The sequence below is a fragment of the Heptranchias perlo genome, chromosome 20, assembly GCF_035084215.1.
Source record: "Heptranchias perlo isolate sHepPer1 chromosome 20, sHepPer1.hap1, whole genome shotgun sequence".
NCBI lineage: Eukaryota > Metazoa > Chordata > Chondrichthyes > Hexanchiformes > Hexanchidae > Heptranchias > Heptranchias perlo.
The window spans coordinates 46,460,419-46,480,221 of record NC_090344.1 but is presented as its reverse complement, the minus strand read 5'-3'; the positions used below and the strand labels follow the sequence as shown (position 1 = coordinate 46,480,221).

The 19,803-nt window shown below is 48.2% G+C and overlaps 1 protein-coding gene across 19 annotated transcripts in view; it reads left to right on the top strand.

Moving 5' to 3' along the window:
* LOC137335801 (ankyrin-1-like) overlaps positions 1-19,803 on the top strand; it is a 233,740-nt gene that overhangs the window by 154,609 nt on the left and 59,328 nt on the right. For 9 of the 19 annotated variants that reach the window (XM_068001226.1, XM_068001234.1, XM_068001231.1 and 6 more), the window contains 11 exons: positions 1,706-1,903; positions 2,592-2,690; positions 4,014-4,112; positions 6,397-6,495; positions 7,396-7,488; positions 9,301-9,373; positions 12,812-12,917; positions 13,364-13,451; positions 15,519-15,634; positions 15,835-15,915; positions 16,117-16,191. In XM_068001226.1, coding sequence (XP_067857327.1) covers positions 1,706-1,903; positions 2,592-2,690; positions 4,014-4,112; positions 6,397-6,495; positions 7,396-7,488; positions 9,301-9,373; positions 12,812-12,917; positions 13,364-13,451; positions 15,519-15,634; positions 15,835-15,915; positions 16,117-16,191 — 1,127 coding nt within the window. The remainder of the gene's footprint in view (positions 1-1,705; positions 1,904-2,591; positions 2,691-4,013; positions 4,113-6,396; positions 6,496-7,395; positions 7,489-9,300; positions 9,374-12,811; positions 12,918-13,363; positions 13,452-15,518; positions 15,635-15,834; positions 15,916-16,116; positions 16,192-19,803) is intronic. The other 10 variants (XM_068001235.1, XM_068001240.1, XM_068001232.1 and 7 more) reach the window with 5 other exon arrangements.

Below are 19,803 nucleotides of genomic sequence, written 5' to 3'. Positions count from 1 at the left end.
CCCCCCCTCCCCCCCGCCGGTTGGCATGGTGCGGGTGGGGCTTGGTGTAGAGGGTGAGGGGGAGGAGGAAAAAAAACCCTCCCAAGAAATGGGGGCAGCAAGCTGCAAAATATATTTTCAGCATTAAAACAGCAAATGCTGGAAATACACAGCTGGTTAGTCAACATCTGGAAAGGGAAAAGACAGACTTAGGTCTTGGTGTACATCCGTTCTCAATCTGATGAAGGATACACACCTGAAATGTCGGAACGTGACCGAGCTGTAAGCTGAGAACATGGGGTCGGCCTGAGAGCAGACTTGGAAGAAGCAGTGGTGTCACCATGAGCAGCTTGTGGAGTTCTCTGACCTGCCCCAGAACACCAGCCAATAATGTGGTCAGTCTCCAAAATACAGTCTGACCCTCTGGACTGAATCCTGAATGGGTGAACGCTCCATATTTTTTAGATTTCTTTCCAGACCCATTTGGTTCACTCTTTTCTCTGACTAAGATTTGCTCTTCACTCCCGTTCAGCAAATTTGTTTCTTTTGCCAAAGAACACACATTTCGCTCTGTTTGCAACCCAAGTGCACAAATACTTGTTGCACAAATTCTGTTATCAAAACAATCTGCTTAATGACACAGCAAGTTCACAACTAATAACCGTGTGAAATATTCATCATTTCACACCCACTGCACTGAGTCAGCGTGACGGGGGAGGTAGAGATAGCCTTAACCCCACCCCGCGATGCGTTTATGGTCATCGAGTGAAGTGCAGGATCGGGGATGGTCTTGATGTCCTCCGTGGTCAAGTAACCAGCCAACATTCTCTGCCTACACTCACCAATGAATAGTCTCCACTTGTTTGAGGTAGGAGGAGGCTTCTGGAGCCCAGCACGAGACCCCAACCCTACCGCACCCGCTCCCCCCAACTTACCAACTCCTCAGGAAATGAGGTGAGGTAAATCGGGAGTTCAGGAAGAAAATTCCAAATCTATGACACTTGGAACTTTGGTGAACAGTTTGGTAGGAAAAATAGAAAAAGTTTAAGGAAGTCAATTATACAAGGCTTTGGTGAGAGCTCACCTGGAATACTGTGTACAGTTTTGGTCTCCTTACCTAAGGAAGGATATACTTACCTTAGAGGTGGTGCAACAAAGGTTCACTAGATTGATTCCTGGGATGAGAGGGTTGTCCTTTGAGGAGAGATTGAGTGGAATGGAGTTTAGAAGAATGAGAGGTGATCTCGTTGAAACATATAAGATTCTAAAAGGAATTGACAGGGTAGATGCTGAGAGGATGTTTCCCCTGGCTGGAAAGTCTAGAACGAGGGGACATAGTCTCAGGATAAGGGGTCGGCCATTTAGGACTGAGATGAGGAGGAATTTCTTCACTCAGATGGTCATGAATCCTTGGGAATTCTCTACCCCAGAGGGCTGTGGATGCTCAGTCGTTGAGTATATTCAAGACTGAGATCAATAGATTTTTGGACCCTAAGGGACTCAAGGGATATGGGGATCAGGCGGGAAAGTGGAGTTGAGGTTGAAGATCAGCCATGATCTTAGCGAATGGCGGAGCAGAGCTCGAGTGGCCGTGTGGCCTACTCCTGCTCCTGTTTCTAATGTTCTTATGAACGCGCTGATTGATTTAGTGTGACTGGACCAGCGCCGAAACTACCCTGCTCTAAACCAGAAGTCACAGTTGACTCTGTCTTGGTGTTGATTTCAGAATGGCTACACACCGTTGCACATCGCTGCCAAACAGAACCAGACTGAGATTGCAAGAAGCCTGCTGGAGCACAGAGCATCTGCCAACACTGAGTCCTTCCAGGGAGTGACGCCTTTGCACCTTGCAGCCCAGGAGGGCCACACTGACATGGTGACCTTGCTCCTTGACAATGAAGCCAACGTTAACCTGAGCAGTAAGGTAAGACTGAGCAGGTGCACACAAGCTGTGAAGTGTGTTGGACAGCTGATGTCTATTAACCCTTGAAGAATGGGACACCCTCTCCATCTTTCACAAGATCAATGTGATTTTATCAGATCAGGTGTCAGCCATGATTCAGTGGGCAGCACTCTCGCCTCCGAGTCAGAAGGTCGTGGGTTCAAGTCCCCACTCCAGAGACTGAGGGAGTGCTGCACTGTCGGAGGTGCCATCTTTCAGATGAGACGTTAAACTGAGATCCCACGGCACTATTTTGAAGAAGAGCAGGGGAGTTCTCCCAGTGTCCAAGCCAATATTTATCCCTCAACCGACATCACTTAAAAAAACAAAGACTATCTGATAATTTATTTCATTGCTGTTTGTGGGATCTTGCTGTGCACAAATTTGCTGCTGTGTTTTCCTACATTACAACAGTGACGACACTTCAAAAGTACTTTCTGGCCTATAAAATGCTTTGTGATGTTCTGAGGTTGTGAAAAGAGCTGTACGAATGCAAGTTCTTTGTCTCAGGGTGAACTGTATCAGAGGTGCGTGGGCTGTTGTTGGGACTGAGCAGTGGTATGTGTCCTGTTCGATTATGTCCCCCTCTGCTGACAGGGGCATTGTAGAATGTATTAAAGTGGTAGATGATGCTAAATTATCAGCCAATGTTTTCTCTTGTTTGTCACAGAACGGCCTGACACCTTTACATCTTGTGGCTCAGGAAGACCGAGTTGCTGTAGCCGAAATTCTTGTCAAGCACGGAGCAACAGCTGAACCAACAACGAGGGTAACAGCAAAACCTTGCTTGCTGATTCATGCTAAGGCTGAATTTCAGAACTGGTGCAGCAGGCTGCATTTTGGCACTGGAACGGATTACTGGCTTTCAGACTAAGTGTAGTGATTTCCACCTCTAGTATGTTTCACCCACCCACAATGGGGAAATATACAAAAACATTTGTCTTTGATCTCATATTATTTCTGGGTGTACTGAGCATTTTGCTGGTTGGCAAAATGTGCTTTCACCTCTCGGGCCTGGGTTTAAATCCAGCCCATTATGATGAGATGAAAGTTTCATTTATCCATTGGATGTGGATTTGGTCAGTCTCAATCCAGTTTCAACTGAACTGCCTCTAATTCGGTGTGAATTGCAGTAAATTGGCATTCCCACTCAGAGAGGCTACAGGATGGGTGGAGTGGGAAGTGGGATAATGTTAGAATAATAGAACAGCAGAACTGGTGCAGGAGGAAATGCTGTGAGGAAGTTGGGAATGAGGGACACGGTTGGGTCAGAGAATAGTCACCTTCACTCCATGCCTCCGAACCGAAGAGTGCTCGATGCTGACATCGGGCGCCCGAAACGGAGAGTGTTCCAATCCCCAGCATCAACATCCCGCAAATTAACAAGTGCATAAAGATTAACCATTTGCCGTTTTACAATGTTCTCAGTTCATCATTAAGGGTGTGGGAAGGGGAGTTCCTTTCTGGCCCAATATTCAGCACTGGCACATCCATTTTTTCTCACTGCGTAGAGAGGGCCATCGCCTCCGAGGGATGTGTCAGTCTATGGATACAGCGCGTTGCTGGAAGTTTTATTGCGTGACTTTTTTTTTTGATCGGCAGTGTGTTTCCTTGGTGTGACACACATTGATGAAAAGCTGTTGACATCATAAGCTGGCATCAAAAGGATGTGAGTAATATGAGACAGCTGTGGCACAGGCACATCAAGCCATGGGTTCAGACTTGTGATTCTCTGCACCACCAGATCCCTGATCTTGAAGGTCAAAGCAGGAAACTGGCTGGTTCAGCACTGGGATAGAAAAGAGCTTGTGTCCTCCCTGCCGTTGTTCAGTACTCCCTCACGGTGATTTAGCAGGGCCTGGCGAGCAGGTGTCCCACCAAACGCTCAGTTGGGAATCGCACATGGCGCCAGGAACCGAAAAGCACAGGAGAAAAAAAAAAATCGAGTGCAAAAGCAAGGAGTGGTGCGGGTGTTTTTTCTGTTAGGCAGGCACTAATCCGCAGATTGTCCACGGTCAGTCGCGTTTGGGTGTGACTCGCTTGTGTTTGCAGTAACGCTGTGTAAAAGGAGTGGCTGTTTTGTGTATTACAGACTGGATACACCCCGCTGCACATGGCTTGTCACCATGGTAACATAAACATGGTGAAATTTCTACTCCAGAACAACGCCACCGTCAATTCGAAAACAAAGGTACTGACACATTTCTGACCGGGCCTTTCATCTTTTGGGCAGAAGGTGGAGTTAAATTTTGTATTGGTTTACACACAACTCATTCATGGATTGTGAACAGTTTTACAACACCAAGTTATAGTCCAACAATTTTATTTTAAAATCCACAAGCTTTCGGAGGCTTCCTCCTTCCTCAGGTGAATGTGGAACTGAAATCCTCGAACCTCTCGCATTTATAAATCACAGAACAATGCCTGGTGATTACAGAGAGTCTTTTCAACTGCCCGTTGCCAAGGCAACCAAAGTGTTCAGACAGATAGGTGTTACCTACAGGCCCACCGAATATACAAACGGCCAGAACTAAAAAAATTTCTGCTCGACGATTTTGCGTTGTCGAGTGTCTTGAAGGCAAAATCGTCGAGCAGAAATTGATAGCCAAGTTCCGCACCCATGAGGACGGCCTCAACCGGAATCTTGGGTTCATGTCACGCTACACGTTACCCCACCAGCGAACAAATGTTATCTGTTTTTAATATAACGGGTCAATTGCTGTTTTTTCCTTCCGGACGTTTCTATGTTTCTACCTCTCTCGCTCTGTTTTTTTAATTGGCATCTCCACATCATCTGTTTTTTTAGTTCTGGCCGTTTGTATATTCGGTGGGCCTGTAGGTAACACCTATCTGTCTGAACACTTTGGTTGCCTTGGCAACGGGCAGTTGAAAAGACTCTCTGTAATCACCAGGCATTGTTCTGTGATTTATAAATGCGATAGGTTCGTGGATTTCAGTTCCACATTCACCTGAGGAAGGAGGAAGCCTCCGAAAGCTTGTGGATTGTAAAATAAAATTGTTGGACTATAACTTGGTGTTGTAAAACTGTTTACAGTTGTCAACCCCAGTCCATCACCGGCATCTCCACCTCATTCATGGACAGAGTGGTGAGGAAATCAATGCTGTGTCATCGCAACAGGGACAACCTCTTTCCAAATCACTGAACGCAACCATCCAAACATGGGCGCATTTCATGTTTCAGAGGCAAGCAGTATATTTAATCCTAGTCTTGAGTTAGCTGAAAAGGGGGAAAGATACAACATTCCCCGTAGCACTACTGGTAGGAGGAAATGTCAATACAAAGAAAGACTTGAAAATAAATTGGGTGTGTTTTCTTCAGAACAGAGAAGATTAAGGTGAGATTCGATAGAGGTGTTTAAAATTATGGAGGAATGATACAGAGTAGATCGAAAGCAACTGTTTCCAGTGGCTGAGGGGTCTGGAATGAGGGGACGTAGATATAACATTAAATGTAAGAGATTTGAGAGAGAAAGCAGGAGCAAGTTTTTCACACAGAGGCAGTGGAATACACGACCAGAGCTGGAGATTGGAGCAGACAGAAGAGGGTGGGCACATGGGATCAAGAATATTTCTCGTGTGGTGGATGAACACCAACAGGGGACTGGTTGGGCCAAACGGCCTGTTTCTGTGTTGTAATTTCTGTGGAATTCTCCTCTGTAAGGAAGGTAGGATATGCCTTCAGAATGCAACCCAGTCCTGCCATTTCCTGCTGTCCTCCAGCAGCACTCCCTTCTGGTTGGGAGAGTCCAACTGTATGAAGCATCTCTAAGATGACCAGGAAAGGAAAGGAGAGAGACAGCCTGTGTCAGGTTGGTACAAGTCAGCCTCTGAGGTGGGGGAGGGTCTTTGAAGATGGATATTTGTGGGCAATGGGATTGAAATTGAGATCTGTCTTCAGGGCTGTAGATTCAACACTGAGCCTCCAGTCAGAAGTACAACTGCAACAAGTGCCAGGCTTAAAGGGGGCAGCGTCATTTGGAGCAGGTTCAGTTTCAGGGGCAGCCCACTCACAGGGATAAACTCAAGCTCCACCGTCCTGGCTTCTGATTTCTCCTCCACTCGTTTGTTCAAATGAACTTTTATTTTTTTTTGGAAGAAGACATGTTCACAGCGGATGCGGTCAGTGATGTGAAGGCACTGAGTCACCATGGATACGAGACTCGACATAGTCGGTGCCTGATCTATCCAGAGCTCACTCGCTCGCTCCCTTGTGTGGGGGGAATGGGACGGGAAGGTCACTTTGCATTATTGAGGTGCACCATTCATCAGCGGGTGACATGGGGACAGAACTGGAGGCCGTTGCCCACCTTCTCAGTGGGTGTTTAAGGTGTCAGGGAAAAAGGAACCAGATGGAAAATCAAAGCGAGATGGTCACAGCGGGTGCCAGGGTTAGGCGACAGTTCCCATGTATAATGTACACGAGGTGTGTTTAATTACTCTGTCTCTTTCCGTAGATCGGATACACTCCCTTGCACCAGGCTGCACAGCAAGGTCACACGGACATTGTTACACTCCTCCTAAAACACGGAGCCTCTCCAAATGAAATCAACACGGTGCGTTACGAAGCCAGAAATCTTTCCTTTTTTTTTGTGTTATTTAAACAGAGTACCAGTGACGACACTGGGCAGCTGGTTGGAATGTGTCTGCAGGAGGGAGCTGGATTGACACACACAAGGTGGCTGAATGGCCCTGGGAGATGACTGTATCTGTCACTGTTCATTCAGTCCCCTCACCTTCTCAGAGCTCAATAATTCCTATCAGTCATGTCCGACAGCCATTCACTGTTTAAACAGAATTATTCCAAATTCTTGGATAAAAACAGTCAGGAACAAAAAATGTTTCAAATCATTTCAATACTTTGTGCTTTCCTGACACCTCAGCCGGTTACGACAGAGAGCAGCTGGGCTGCAAAGACCAGAAGGCACGAGTGCCGATCCCTTGTCTCTGCTGAGGTAGCTTGTCTCTGCCAAGTGACAGTACAGTTAACCTCAGCACTCCTGGATTAACAAAATAAATATAGTCCAGGATTCCGGCTCCTGATCGCTCTCCAGCGACCACTGCTGGATGTGTATGTGTGGTGATGTGAGATGAGGACAGGATTGGGACCATCAGTGACCCCCCCGCCCCCCCCCCGCCCCCACTCCCTAAGTTGAATAAGCTGGCAACAGTTACAGAGAAGGCTAACCCATGAATGGTGGCCACTCGAGTGAGGTACTAGGGGTGTCTCGAGCCCATGGCACCATACCCGAGCCATGAGTCAACACCCACCAAGGGAGCAGAGGAGATAACGTGGAAAAAAAGTGAGAGGGAAAAAAAATCCAAATTATCTTTAATGGTTTCGGTTTTTAATGAGATTTGTTGGCAGGTGCCCAAGCAGAGGGGAGCTTGTTTTTAATCACTCGTTCTCTGTGTGGCTGATTCTGATGCCAAACAATGTCCTGATCCATTTTCAGAATGGCAGCACAGCGTTGGCTATTGCGAAGCGACTGGGCTACATCTCTGTAACGGACGTGTTAAAGATTGTTACCGATGAAACCGTGACCATGGTGAGTGTGATCAGCAATAACCAACGCGTTGGTGAACTCAACCGGAATCCCACGTTCATTGCCCGCAGCCGACTTCTCTGCACGGATGCAATCGTTCATCCCGTCACAGTTGCGCGGAGCATGTGATGGAGAAAACAATCGGTCTGGCGAAGCAAGGCCAAGCTGCAGCAGATTCTTGGGGTTTGTTCGAACCCTGCCTGCCTGGTGGGCAATTAAAAAGAAGGGGGTTTATTTCTGCTCGTAACTCAGCCCTTTATTGACGTCAACGATTTTAACCATGTCGGATTTTTTGCAGGTGTCTAAAGCAGGGCTCAGGGAGTAAGTGCACTGCTTGGTTTCAACCCTGGTCTCCTTACCGAAGGAAGGATATACTTGCCTCAGAGGCGGTGCAACAAAGGTTCACTAGATTGATTCCTGGGATGAGAGGGTTGTCCTATGAGGAGAGATTGAGTGGAACGGGCCTGTACTCTCTGGAGTTTAGAAGAATGAGAGGTGATCTCGTTGAAACATGCAAGATTCTGAGAGGGCTTGTCAGGGTAGATGCTGAGAGGTTGTTTCCCCTGGCTGGAGAGTCTGGAACTGGGAGGCACAGTCTCAGGATAAGGGGTCGGCCATTTAGGACTGAGGTGAGGAGAAATTTCTTCACTCAGAAGGTTGTGAATCTTCGGAATTCTCTACCTCAAAGGGCTGTAGGTGCTCAGTCGCTGATTATATTCAAGACTGAGAGTGACAGATTTTTGGACACTAAGGGAATCAAGGGATATAGAATCGGGTGGGAAAGTGGAGTTGAGGTAGAAGATCAGCCATGATCTTATCGAATGGCGGAGCAGGCTCGATGGGTATATGGCCTGCTCCTGCTCCTTTCTCTTATGTTCTTATGTCTGTGTTGATATTGGCCGGGGCACCAGTTAGGAAGCTGGAGCTCATCACCCGTGGGCCAGGAAGAGGCAAATCAGCCAAGGCCCTTCCTGACTGCATTGATCCCTGCTTGGACGCTGTGTGAGGCCGGGCTTGGGCTCAGTTGTGAAACATGCTGCAGTCAAATAGCCCAGCGACACAACACGGTCTCACCTGAGCTGAGCAGTAAGATGCCTGCTGACACCTGAAAAACTGTTCCCCCGACAAAAGTCGGCACCTTCAGGAAGCAGGGCACTAAAAGTCAATACGTTCTCCTCAACCTGTAACTCCCAATGATGTCGTGAGCACCTGCAATTCAAACGTAGGTCAGCTCAAAGTCAGCAAGAGTAAGTGCAGGGATCCAAGTTAGTCAGACTCCTTTGTAACTCTGCGGAATTATTTCCCTCTTTACAATACAAAATAAAACAAAAGAGGAAAGCATCAAACATTTAGTCAAATTATAAACGTTTTTTACAGAACTCTTGCGAGAATGATTGTACAGTTGTTTCTGAATTGGTGCAGTTGTAGCCTTTCTTAACACTACATTGATGGTATAGTTGTACACATCTGTGCAGTGGTTTTAAATGCTTCAAGTAGCCTTGGGGTGAGGGGTACTCAGGGACATAGGGACTATGCTTCCTTTAATGGAGGCAGAGTTCCATCGGGTCAAAGTTCTCTTGTACCTGCTGGTGATGGGTGTGCTCCTATTTTCCATTGGAGATCAACCATCTTTGGTTTTTAGGAAGAATTGAGGAGAGTTGGACTCCCAATAGATGAACAGGGAATGGGAATGGTTGGAGTGAACAGGCAAGCTGCACTCTGCGGGAATGTGTTTCCTGGCCTGAGAGGAAGTGCTCAGGATGGAGTGAGATAATCCAATTGGAATAACACCGCGTGTCCGTATTTTCCTGACAGACCATTACAGAGAAACACAGGCTCAGCTTTCCTGAAACCGTTGACGAAATCTTGGATGTTTCGGAGGATGAAGGTGAGTGACACAATCAGACACCGACATCTCTCAGTTCGACTCATCACCTTGTTCACTCAATCATTTCAGGAGAGAAAAAGGTCTCTTCTTTAAAAATAGCCTGACATACTGACATGTTCTGTATGGGTTACTTGTGGAGATTTACCCACAGATAGAGATGGAGACGGAGCTATTTGCATATTTAACTCTTTTTGAGATGAACTCAGCATGTACAAATCTGATTTTTGTCCAATCTGGCCTCACCAGATCAGTCCTGCTCCCAGTTCTGCTCGAAAAGAAAACCAGCATTCCGAAAAGAATAGTTTATTTGTGAAGTTTGAACGATAATCATTTGTATTTATATAGCACCTTAAAATAAAGAACGTTCCCGTGGTGTTTCACAGATAGGTGGAGGGGAATGAATGCTGAGCCAGGAAGGCAGAGGTAGAGGCAGACTGAAAGCTCGGTCAAAGAGGTGGAGAGGCAGGGGGTTTTGGGGAGTGAGTTCTAAAGAGTTGGACCAAGCCAGTTGAAGGCTCTGCCACTGTTCGTGAGACAAAGGGAGGAAGAGATACCCAGAAGGTGAGAGACAAAGGGACAGAGAAAATATGGGGCTGGAGGAGATTGCAGAGATAGTCTGTGAAAAGGCCATGGAGGGATCTATTGGCAGGGTCAAGTATTTTCAGTGTAAGTCACGTCTTGCGTGTTTTAATGGTGTTAAGTATAGGTGAGCAGCCTCAGTGCTGATAAATGGACAAATGGCAATTCTAAAATAGGGAAATAGTCAATGTTTCAGACAGAGCCCTGGCTTTTGTGGTGATTCGGATAATTTTGCACAAATACGTGCAAAACTAATTCCCCAAAAATGAAAATGATGTTTGAAATCCATATTGGAGAAATCATGAGAAATAACCATGTTGTGAAACAGACTGAAGCTCTCTGCAGCTTCTTTTCCTTTCTGCCTCTCTAAATCTGTACTCTCCGGGCTTGAAATTTCTCTCTGAACATGACGCTGCCCATTTTACTCAATAATTAATGAGCCATTAAAAGGATTGTGGCTTTGAAATGTGAGAGTGCAATTTTGTTTGTGGGTTGTTATTTATGGAGAGTCCTTCCCATTGCGTCGAGCACTTTGGGACTTTTTAACATGATAACCCCATAGAACTCCAAGTATTATTTGAAAAAAATTGGAAGACACCATAAATAGCAACATCCACAAGACAGATCCTACTGTTCCTTACACTGCAGTGATGATTATCGAATATTATTCAATGGTGACCTTTGAATAATGTTTCAAAATAGCAGAAAAATTACACACTGTGAACGAGTGATAAAATTCTCAAATATGAATGTATTAAAATATCTGTGTTTGTAGATATGTTCATATATTGTGCGAATAGACAATACAAATGAATGTTAATCATCGATTCAACGAGTTCTGGGAAATATCTCCTTCCAACATCCTGTTTGGTCAGTGAAGGTGAACCTTTGTCCTCAAACTATGGGGTGAATGGCATCGTCAGCAGACACTGAAATCCTTCACGTTCAATATCTCATGTTGAGAGTCACATCTGACAATTATTTGTCATTCCCCATGATGATGTTTCTTCAGCGGTGAAGTGGTATTTATCAAGTGGAATACACTGGAAGTGGGAACAACTCACAGGCTGGAAAAGTGTGTTTAGTAATTACTCACAGCTTGGTCAATACAAGTTAGAGAGAAAACCAAATAGAACGGGAAAGTGTGTGAGAGGCCCCACAGAGAGAGTGGGAAACACGTGGAAGAGAAGGGAGATCGTGGGGAGAGTCCGACAAAAAGAGGGAAAGTGGAAAAAGTCAGGAAGAGTTGAAGACAAACAGATACGGGGATGACAAAAGGAGAACATATGTGGGAATGGGAAACACTGGAGTCAAAAATGAGATGATGAAAATATGCGAGAGGCACACAGAAAGTAATGGAGACAGAAAAACGCAAACAAGGACAAAACAGGGCAGGTGGAAAGAATTCAAGTGGCAGACAAGCAGGCACACAGTTAAGGGGAAAGAGACATTTTAAAAAAAATTTCCGTAAGTAACTTCGCAGGAGACAAAGCTAGTTGCAGCTTTGCAAATGCGAACTGTTTGTCAACTGACCCGAATTAATTCTTAACTTGACCAAAACACTTTTAGAGTTTGAGCCGAAAGTAATTAGACAGTAAGGTGGATTTGCAGCAACAAGTACTCAGGGATCAGAGGGAGGTTGAGCAGTGTGTGAGTTGAAAGCTGCCAAGTTATTTCATTCTTCACCCTTTCCCCAATATTTGGTCCCAGGCATGGTGTTTCGCAGCCCTTGGGCTGTGCCTCTCGGTCAGTCGCTGTGACTGACTCTGTGCTGCAAACATGGCTAAAATCACACGCCTGCTACAAGAGAACCAATGTAAGGAGTCTTACAACACCAGGTTGTAAGACTCCTGACATTTGTCCACCCCAGTCCATCACCGGCATCTCCACATCACAAGAGAGCCAGTAATTGAGAGTGGTAGTGAGGGCGGAGCCGTTGTGCCTTTCACAACTATTGTGGGTGGCTGGAACCCGGCTGTGGAGATGGCGGCCTGTGAGACTCTCGCTCTGCTCCTCTTTCACAATGAGTCAGTGTCTGTCTTTACACCTCTAACACTTGTTGCACCTCTCACAATATGTGCTGAATATGGTAATGTGTTCAAAAATAAAAGCACGGGGCTGTGTGTGCTCTGATTGCCTTGGTAAAGGTCTAAATGTTGCTTCTCTTGCTTTCTAGGAAATCCCCACACTATCCTAGGTATGAGTATGCTTTTTGCTTCAAGTACCTAATCTAATTGGGGCAAAATCCCATTCCAGGCTGCCTCATGCATACAGGGCATTGAAACAAAATGAGAACATAGCATCTGCGTTCCCCTCCATTTCCATCTCTCAGCTGTGTTCACATCACCTTCTCACTTTTACTCCAGCTTTGGGGGCCAATTGAATGTCCGAATGTGCCGCTTCCATTCCAGCTTTGGGGAGGAAGGGGGTTATGTAGCTGTTTCCTGAAGCTTTATCATTCAGCTTTTGTGGGGGAGGTGGGGAGGGTTTCAGTATTTTCGAAATTCCTCGGCAGTAATTATACGGTGGTCTGAAAGCCACGTCCACCATTAAGATCCATGCCAGCCCAGCTGCTACTCCACTTTGTGCATATTTACCGTCTCCGCTCGTCTGGAGAGGAGGGGGACGGTCTCTTACCGTCAGCTGATCTGTTGCCTTGGCAGCTCATTGGAAGGGTTTATGGGATGCCAAGTAAGCGGTGACATTTGCAGCAGTCTGCTTGCCTAGCTGGCTCAGGGAACGCAGCACAGCATGGATGGGGTCTAAAGAGGGAAAGGAAAAACAAACATGGAACATTTCTTTTCACTGCAGAAATATGAGAGCAATGGTTGGTGATCTCTTGACCTCTTTGATTTACAGGGGAAGATGTCCTCGGAGGGGACTCAGGCAAATATCTGAAACTGGATGACTCGAAGGATCAGGAAGATGACTTCTTGTCTGCCAAGAAGACCACTGATTTTGACGTGTAAGGTTCATTGTGTCTGTGCATGGAGGTGCTGAAGACTGCTTGGTGGGGGTGGATACTGCACTACTTGTTACACTGGTATCTCAGTAGGTCAATAAAGCAATGGACAGTGAGTTTATCTCCCAGTTCTCCACAGTGGTTCAAGGGACACATGTCACCATGTTGAGTACCTTTCACATTGTTTACATTCTGGTCCCTTTCAGCTGTTTTGAAGCCGGCCGAGCAACCTAGGGAAAGGGCGAAGGCCAAATGCAGGACACTACCAAGAGGTCCTGGCAAAGAATGAATTAGAGCAGGTGCAGTGAGTCTTGATTCCAACACAGTGAGGATATTAAGAAGAGGAAGGACATGCATGACAGTGTAGTTGGAGCTGAGGAAGGAGCAAAAGAGGAATGTTAAGGGGAAAATGGTGTGAGTTTTTTTTTTGTGTTTATCATTCTTTCCAGGTCATACTCTCCTGCGATACACAGAATGCCATTTGCTGCACCGGAAACCATAGTTGCAAAGGAGCAGGCCACAGTCCAATTAGAACAGGTATGGATACACCGTGCAAAAGCCAAGTATTTCCAAGGCATACTTGTGCTGGGATTTCAGTAGCTATAACATCGAGTTGGAAGTTGATCACAGGGCAGGAAAGGAGCCCTTACAATTGTGACCTCACATCTATCCCCTCTCCCAGCTCTTCTTGTCCCTCCTCCAGTATTTTCATCCTGAGTAATTGCTGATCACTGGCAGTGTCAATCCTCAATCCCCACAGTAATGAGATCCAAAGTGAGCTGCAGCCTCACTGAGATTCTTTAGCCAAATTGACACTTGTCATGGGAGGGAGGGTGGTGGGTGGGGAGGGGGTTTGCTGGTTTCTGGATGAGGAGCCCGATTCAATTCGATGTTCCCATTTGAACACCCAGACCTAGATATTAATGTTGCCGATGTTACTCCAATTTGACGAATCATTGCTCATGCATACAAAGTATGAGAGCTCAGGGTCTTCACAGAGGCCAGTGGCACTGAAAAGCCTTGTCCAAGACCTCAACGTTTAAGGTGGACATAGCATCTTGCCCAGAAACCCAACATTTGCATAATTGATATTTGCATTGAGCTATTTGTCTGGTTTGCTGCTTGTAAGCTCTGGTCCACGTGATCCACTTGTGGAATGCAGATATTGCAACGAAATGCTTTGTCAATCAGATCGACATTTAAAACATTCTTCACACTGAAGAAACTGAGCAGTCGCGTCTATGAACCACATTGGAGCTCCAAATCCTGCATCACAGAGAGGTGGGTCATAGGCTCACACTGCATGCTCACTGGGGCCTCAATGATGCTTCTGTTAGGAGCTGGTAGGCAGGGGTCAGACATGTTCCCATTGGCAGAGAGGAAAAAGAATCAGAGGGTCATTCGAATCCACTCTCAAACGCTTCGTGGCTGGATATTGAACAGTGTTGGTGGAAATTCCCATTTTAAAATTCTCATCCTTGTTTTCAAATCCCTCCATGGCCTCTCCCTACCCTATCTCTGTAACCTCCTCCAGCCCCACAACCCTCTTACATCTCTGTCGCTCCTCTAATTCTGGCCTCTTGTGCATCCCCGATTTTAATCGCTCCACCATTGGCGGCCGTGCCTTTAGCTGCCTGTGCCCTAAGCTCTGGAATTCCCCCCCAAATCTCTACGTCTCTCTACCTCTCTCCTCCTTTAAGACCCTCTTTGACCAAGCTTTTGGTCACCTGCCCTAATACTTCCTCATGCGGCTCGGTATCAGGTTTTGTTTGATGACGTTCCTGCGAAGCACCTTGGGATGTTTTACTACAAGGCGCTATATAAATGCAAGTTGTTGTTGTTATTGAAGTCTGCTGGTGTGCAGCATGGTGGAATTTGAAGGGGGAAATTAATCACAAATAGAATCCTGCAGGACATTGAACCGATTGAGATGTAATTCAGATCTCTGAGCTGACAACAGAACTCACCTCATCTCATTGAGAGAGTATCCCCAGTCACAGTGCAACTGCTGTGTGGAGCATAGAGTCAAAATAAGGCACCACGTTGAGAAAGGAAGAATCCAAAGCACCAGTCACCTCTGGAAGGAGAGATAACTAAAGGGTCCTGTCCCACCCACAGAACTCTCCATCTTGGGTCAAGACCACTCGAAGCACACAACGGTGGCCTGCTTACTGGTTCACCATTGCTGCTGGTCGTGTGGAAGTTATGGCCACAGATATGTTTGGGAAGATTCTGCCCGTTTCACGACTCATGCTTCAGCTCGCGCGTCTCCCGTTTTTTTTTATGAAAACAAAAACATCAGTCCTAAGAACTGGTCATTTGTGGGTGCCTCAAATACTGCCTGGAACACACTGGCCGTTGTGACCAAGGGAGTGTCGTCTGTGGGAAACAACCAGCCAAGGTTGAACGGTGGACCGTGAGGTCAGCAGACCCTGAGACGTCTGAGAGAAAGGGAGCTGAATTCTCCCTCAGGAGATTGAAAGGTGGATGAAGTCCATCGGGGCGGGGGCGTTGCACATTGGAGGAATGGGATGGACTTGCTGGAATTGCCTTGTCTCGTTTCACACCACCTTAATCTCTCCTCCTCTTGCATTCCTTGTGCAGCAGCAGCCGTCTGTCTCAGTGTCCAAGGACTTTGATGAAGATTCCTTCACGCCCAGCAGCCCAGCGACGGAGACTTCTGACAACATCAGCCCGATCGCCAGCCCCATCCACACAGGGTAAGCGGGAGTGGAGGGGGCGTCTGCGTTTGATTGCTCTCACTTTATTTTAAATTTTACTTCCTGCGTTTGCCTTGCCTTTGAAACAAAAAAAAAATATGTCCACATCTGCTCCCCAATCAGTGCTGGGGAAATGGGGCTGGAGGAGACTTTATCTGGAGTACCTCATGCAGTGTCTCTCTGGTTTTATTTTTTATCAGTGAACCCAACAGTCCAGCTCCAGAAATGTCCGATAGTTCAAGCCCGACTGACAGTCCCAGTGTCAGCATTGTCCTCCCTGGGTAAGTGGGACTGGAGAGGAATTGTGCAGGTTACCTTGTGCAGTCTCTCTCTCTCTCTTCCTCTTTTTACATTTCATTTTCTTATTGTTGAAATGCTCGATGTAAACGTCAGCTCCTCCCCAGCCTGGGGAAGTGGGGCCCGAGAGAAAATTAGCAGATGACATCATGCAGCCTCTCTCTATCTCTGTTTTATGTTTTTAGTAGCATATCCACCAGCAGTCCAGCTGTGGAAACATCCCATAATGTCACTCCTGTTGCCAAACCTATCCGGTCCGGGTAAGTGAGGACAGAGAATCTGCAGACGGCTAGTCGAAGTCGTGCCTTCTTTTTTGTTTTTTTTTCCATAAACCACTTGCCTATCTATGCAGCTCCACTTCTCCTGCCTCTGTCTCACACACCTCCAGCTACAGGCATTACCCTGCTCTGAGACTGCATCGCCTTGTGCCAAATCCAACACTGCACGGCGTCAAGGACAGGCGATGCTGAGGGTCATGTCACAAGACAGACTAGGGATACAGGGGCTAGGGTCATGAGACAGATTAGAGATACAGGGGCTGGGGTCATGAGACAGACTAGGGATATAGGGGCTAGGGTCATGAGACAGAGTAGGGATACAGGGGCTAGGGTCATGAGACAGAGTAGGGATACAGGGGCTGGGGTCATGAGACAGACTAGGGATACAGGGGCTGGGGTCATGAGACAGACTAGGGATACAGGGGCTAGGGTCATGAGACAGATTAGAGATACAGGGGCTGGGGTCATGAGACAGACTAGGGATACAGGGGCTGGGGTCATGAGACAGACTAGGGATACAGGGGCTGGGGTCATGAGACAGACTAGGGATACAGGGGCTAGGGTCATGAGACAGAGTGGGGATACAGGGGCCGGGGTCATGAGACAGACTAGGGATACAGGGGCTGGGGTCATGAGACAGACTAGGGATACAGGGGCTGGGGTCATGAGACAGACTAGGGATACAGGGGCTGGGGTCATGAGACAGACTAGGGATACAGGGGCTGGGGTCATGAGACAGACTAGGGATACAGGGGCTAGGGTCATGAGACAGAGTAGGGATACAGGGGCTGGGGTCATGAGACAGACTAGGGATACAGGGGCTGGGGTCATGAGACAGACTAGGGATACAGGGGCTGGGGTCATGAGACAGACTAGGGATACAGGGGCTAGGGTCATGAGACAGAGTAGGGATACAGGGGCTGGGGTCATGAGACAGACTAGGGATACAGGGGCTGGGGTCATGAGACAGACTAGGGATACAGGGGCTGGGGTCATGAGACAGACTAGGGATACAGGGGCTGGGGTCATGAGACAGACTAGGGATACAGGGGCTGGGGTCATGAGACAGACTAGGGATACAGGGGCTGGGGTCATGAGACAGACTAGGGATACAGGGGCTGGGGTCATGAGACAGACTAGGGATACAGGGGCTGGGGTCATGAGACAGAGTAGGGATGCAGGGGCTGGGGTCATGAGACAGACTAGGGATACAGGGGCTGGGGTCATGAGACAGACTAGGGATACAGGGGCTGGGGTCATGAGACAGACTAGGGATACAGGGGCTGGGGCCATGAGACAGACTAGGGATACAGGGGCTAGGGTCATGAGACAGACTAGGGATACAGGGGCTAGGGTCATGAGACAGAGTCGGGATACAGGGGCTGGGTTCATGAGACAGACTAGGGATACAGGGGCTGGGGTCATGAGACAGACTAGGGATACAGGGGCTGGGGTCATGAGACAGACTAGGGATACAGGGGCTGGGGTCATGAGACAGACGAGGGATGCAGGGGCTGGGGCCATGAGACAGACTAGGGATACAGGGGCTGGGGTCATGAGACAGACTAGGGATACAGGGGCTGGGGTCATGAGACAGACGAGGGATACAGGGGCTGGGGTCATGAGACAGACGAGGGATGCAGGGGCTGGGGCCATGAGACAGACTAGGGATACAGGGGCTGGGGTCATGAGACAGAGTAGGGATACAGGGGCTAGGGTCATGAGACAGAGTAGGGATACAGGGGCTGGGGTCATGAGACAGACTAGGGATACAGGGGCTGGGGTCATGAGACAGACTAGGGATACAGGGGCTTGGGTCATGAGACAGATTAGAGATACAGGGGCTGGGGTCATGAGACAGACTAGGGATACAGGGGCTGGGGTCATGAGACAGACTAGGGATACAGGGGCTGGGGTCATGAGACAGACTAGGGATACAGGGGCTAGGGTCATGAGACAGAGTAGGGATACAGGGGCTGGGGTCATGAGACAGACTAGGGATACAGGGGCTGGGGTCATGAGACAGACTAGGGATACAGGGGCTGGGGTCATGAGACAGACTAGGGATACAGGGGCTGGGGTCATGAGACAGACTAGGGATACAGGGGCTGGGGTCATGAGACAGACTAGGGATACAGGGGCTAGGGTCATGAGACAGAGTAGGGATACAGGGGCTGGGGTCATGAGACAGACTAGGGATACAGGGGCTGGGGTCATGAGACAGACTAGGGATACAGGGGCTGGGGTCATGAGACAGACTAGGGATACAGGGGCTAGGGTCATGTGACAGAGTAGGGATACAGGGGCTGGGGTCATGAGACAGACTAGGGATACAGGGGCTGGGGTCATGAGACAGACTAGGGATACAGGGGCTGGGGTCATGAGACAGACTAGGGATACAGGGGCTGGGGTCATGAGACAGACTAGGGATACAGGGGCTGGGGTCATGAGACAGACTAGGGATACAGGGGCTGGGGTCATGAGACAGACTAGGGATACAGGGGCTGGGGTCATGAGACAGACTAGGGATACAGGGGCTGGGGTCATGAGACAGACTAGGGATACAGGGGCTGGGGTCATGAGACAGACGAGGGATGCAGGGGCTGGGGTCATGAGACAGACTAGGGATACAGGGGCTAGGGTCATGAGACAGAGTAGGGATACAGGGGCTGGGGTCATGAGACAGACTAGGGATACAGGGGCTGGGGTCATGAGACAGAGTAGGGATGCAGGGGCTGGGGTCATGAGACAGACTAGGGATACAGGGGCTGGGGTCATGAGACAGACTAGGGATACAGGGGCTGGGGTCATGAGACAGACTAGGGATACAGGGGCTGGGGCCATGAGACAGACTAGGGATACAGGGGCTAGGGTCATGAGACAGACTAGGGATACAGGGGCTAGGGTCATGAGACAGAGTAGGGATACAGGGGCTGGGGTCATGAGACAGACTAGGGATACAGGGGCTGGGGTCATGAGACAGACTAGGGATACAGGGACTGGGGTCATGAGACAGACTAGGGATACAGGGGCTGGGGTCATGAGACAGACGAGGGATGCAGGGGCTGGGGCCATGAGACAGACTAGGGATACAGGGGCTGGGGTCATGAGACAGACTAGGGATACAGGGGCTGGGGTCATGAGACAGACTAGGGATACAGGGGCTGGGGTCATGAGACAGACTAGGGATACAGGGGCTGGGGTCATGAGACAGACTAGGGATACAGGGGCTGGGGTCATGAGACAGACTAGGGATACAGGGGCTGGGGTCATGAGACAGACTAGGGATACAGGGGCTGGGGTCATGAGACAGACTAGGGATACAGGGGCTCGGGTCATGAGACAGACTAGGGATACAGGGGCTGGGGCCCTGCCTTGTTTTCTGATGGTAGGTGTTGATGCGAATTCAAAAATCTTTATTATGTAACAGCAGTCAGTGTTTTATTCGTTTTTCCACCACCAGTCCAGCTGTGGAAACATCCCAGAATATCACTCCTTTTGTCAGAATGATACTGGGCCGGAAGGGTTAAATTATGAGGACAGGTTGCATAGACTCGGCTTGTATTCCCTCGAGATTAGAAGATTAAGGAGTGG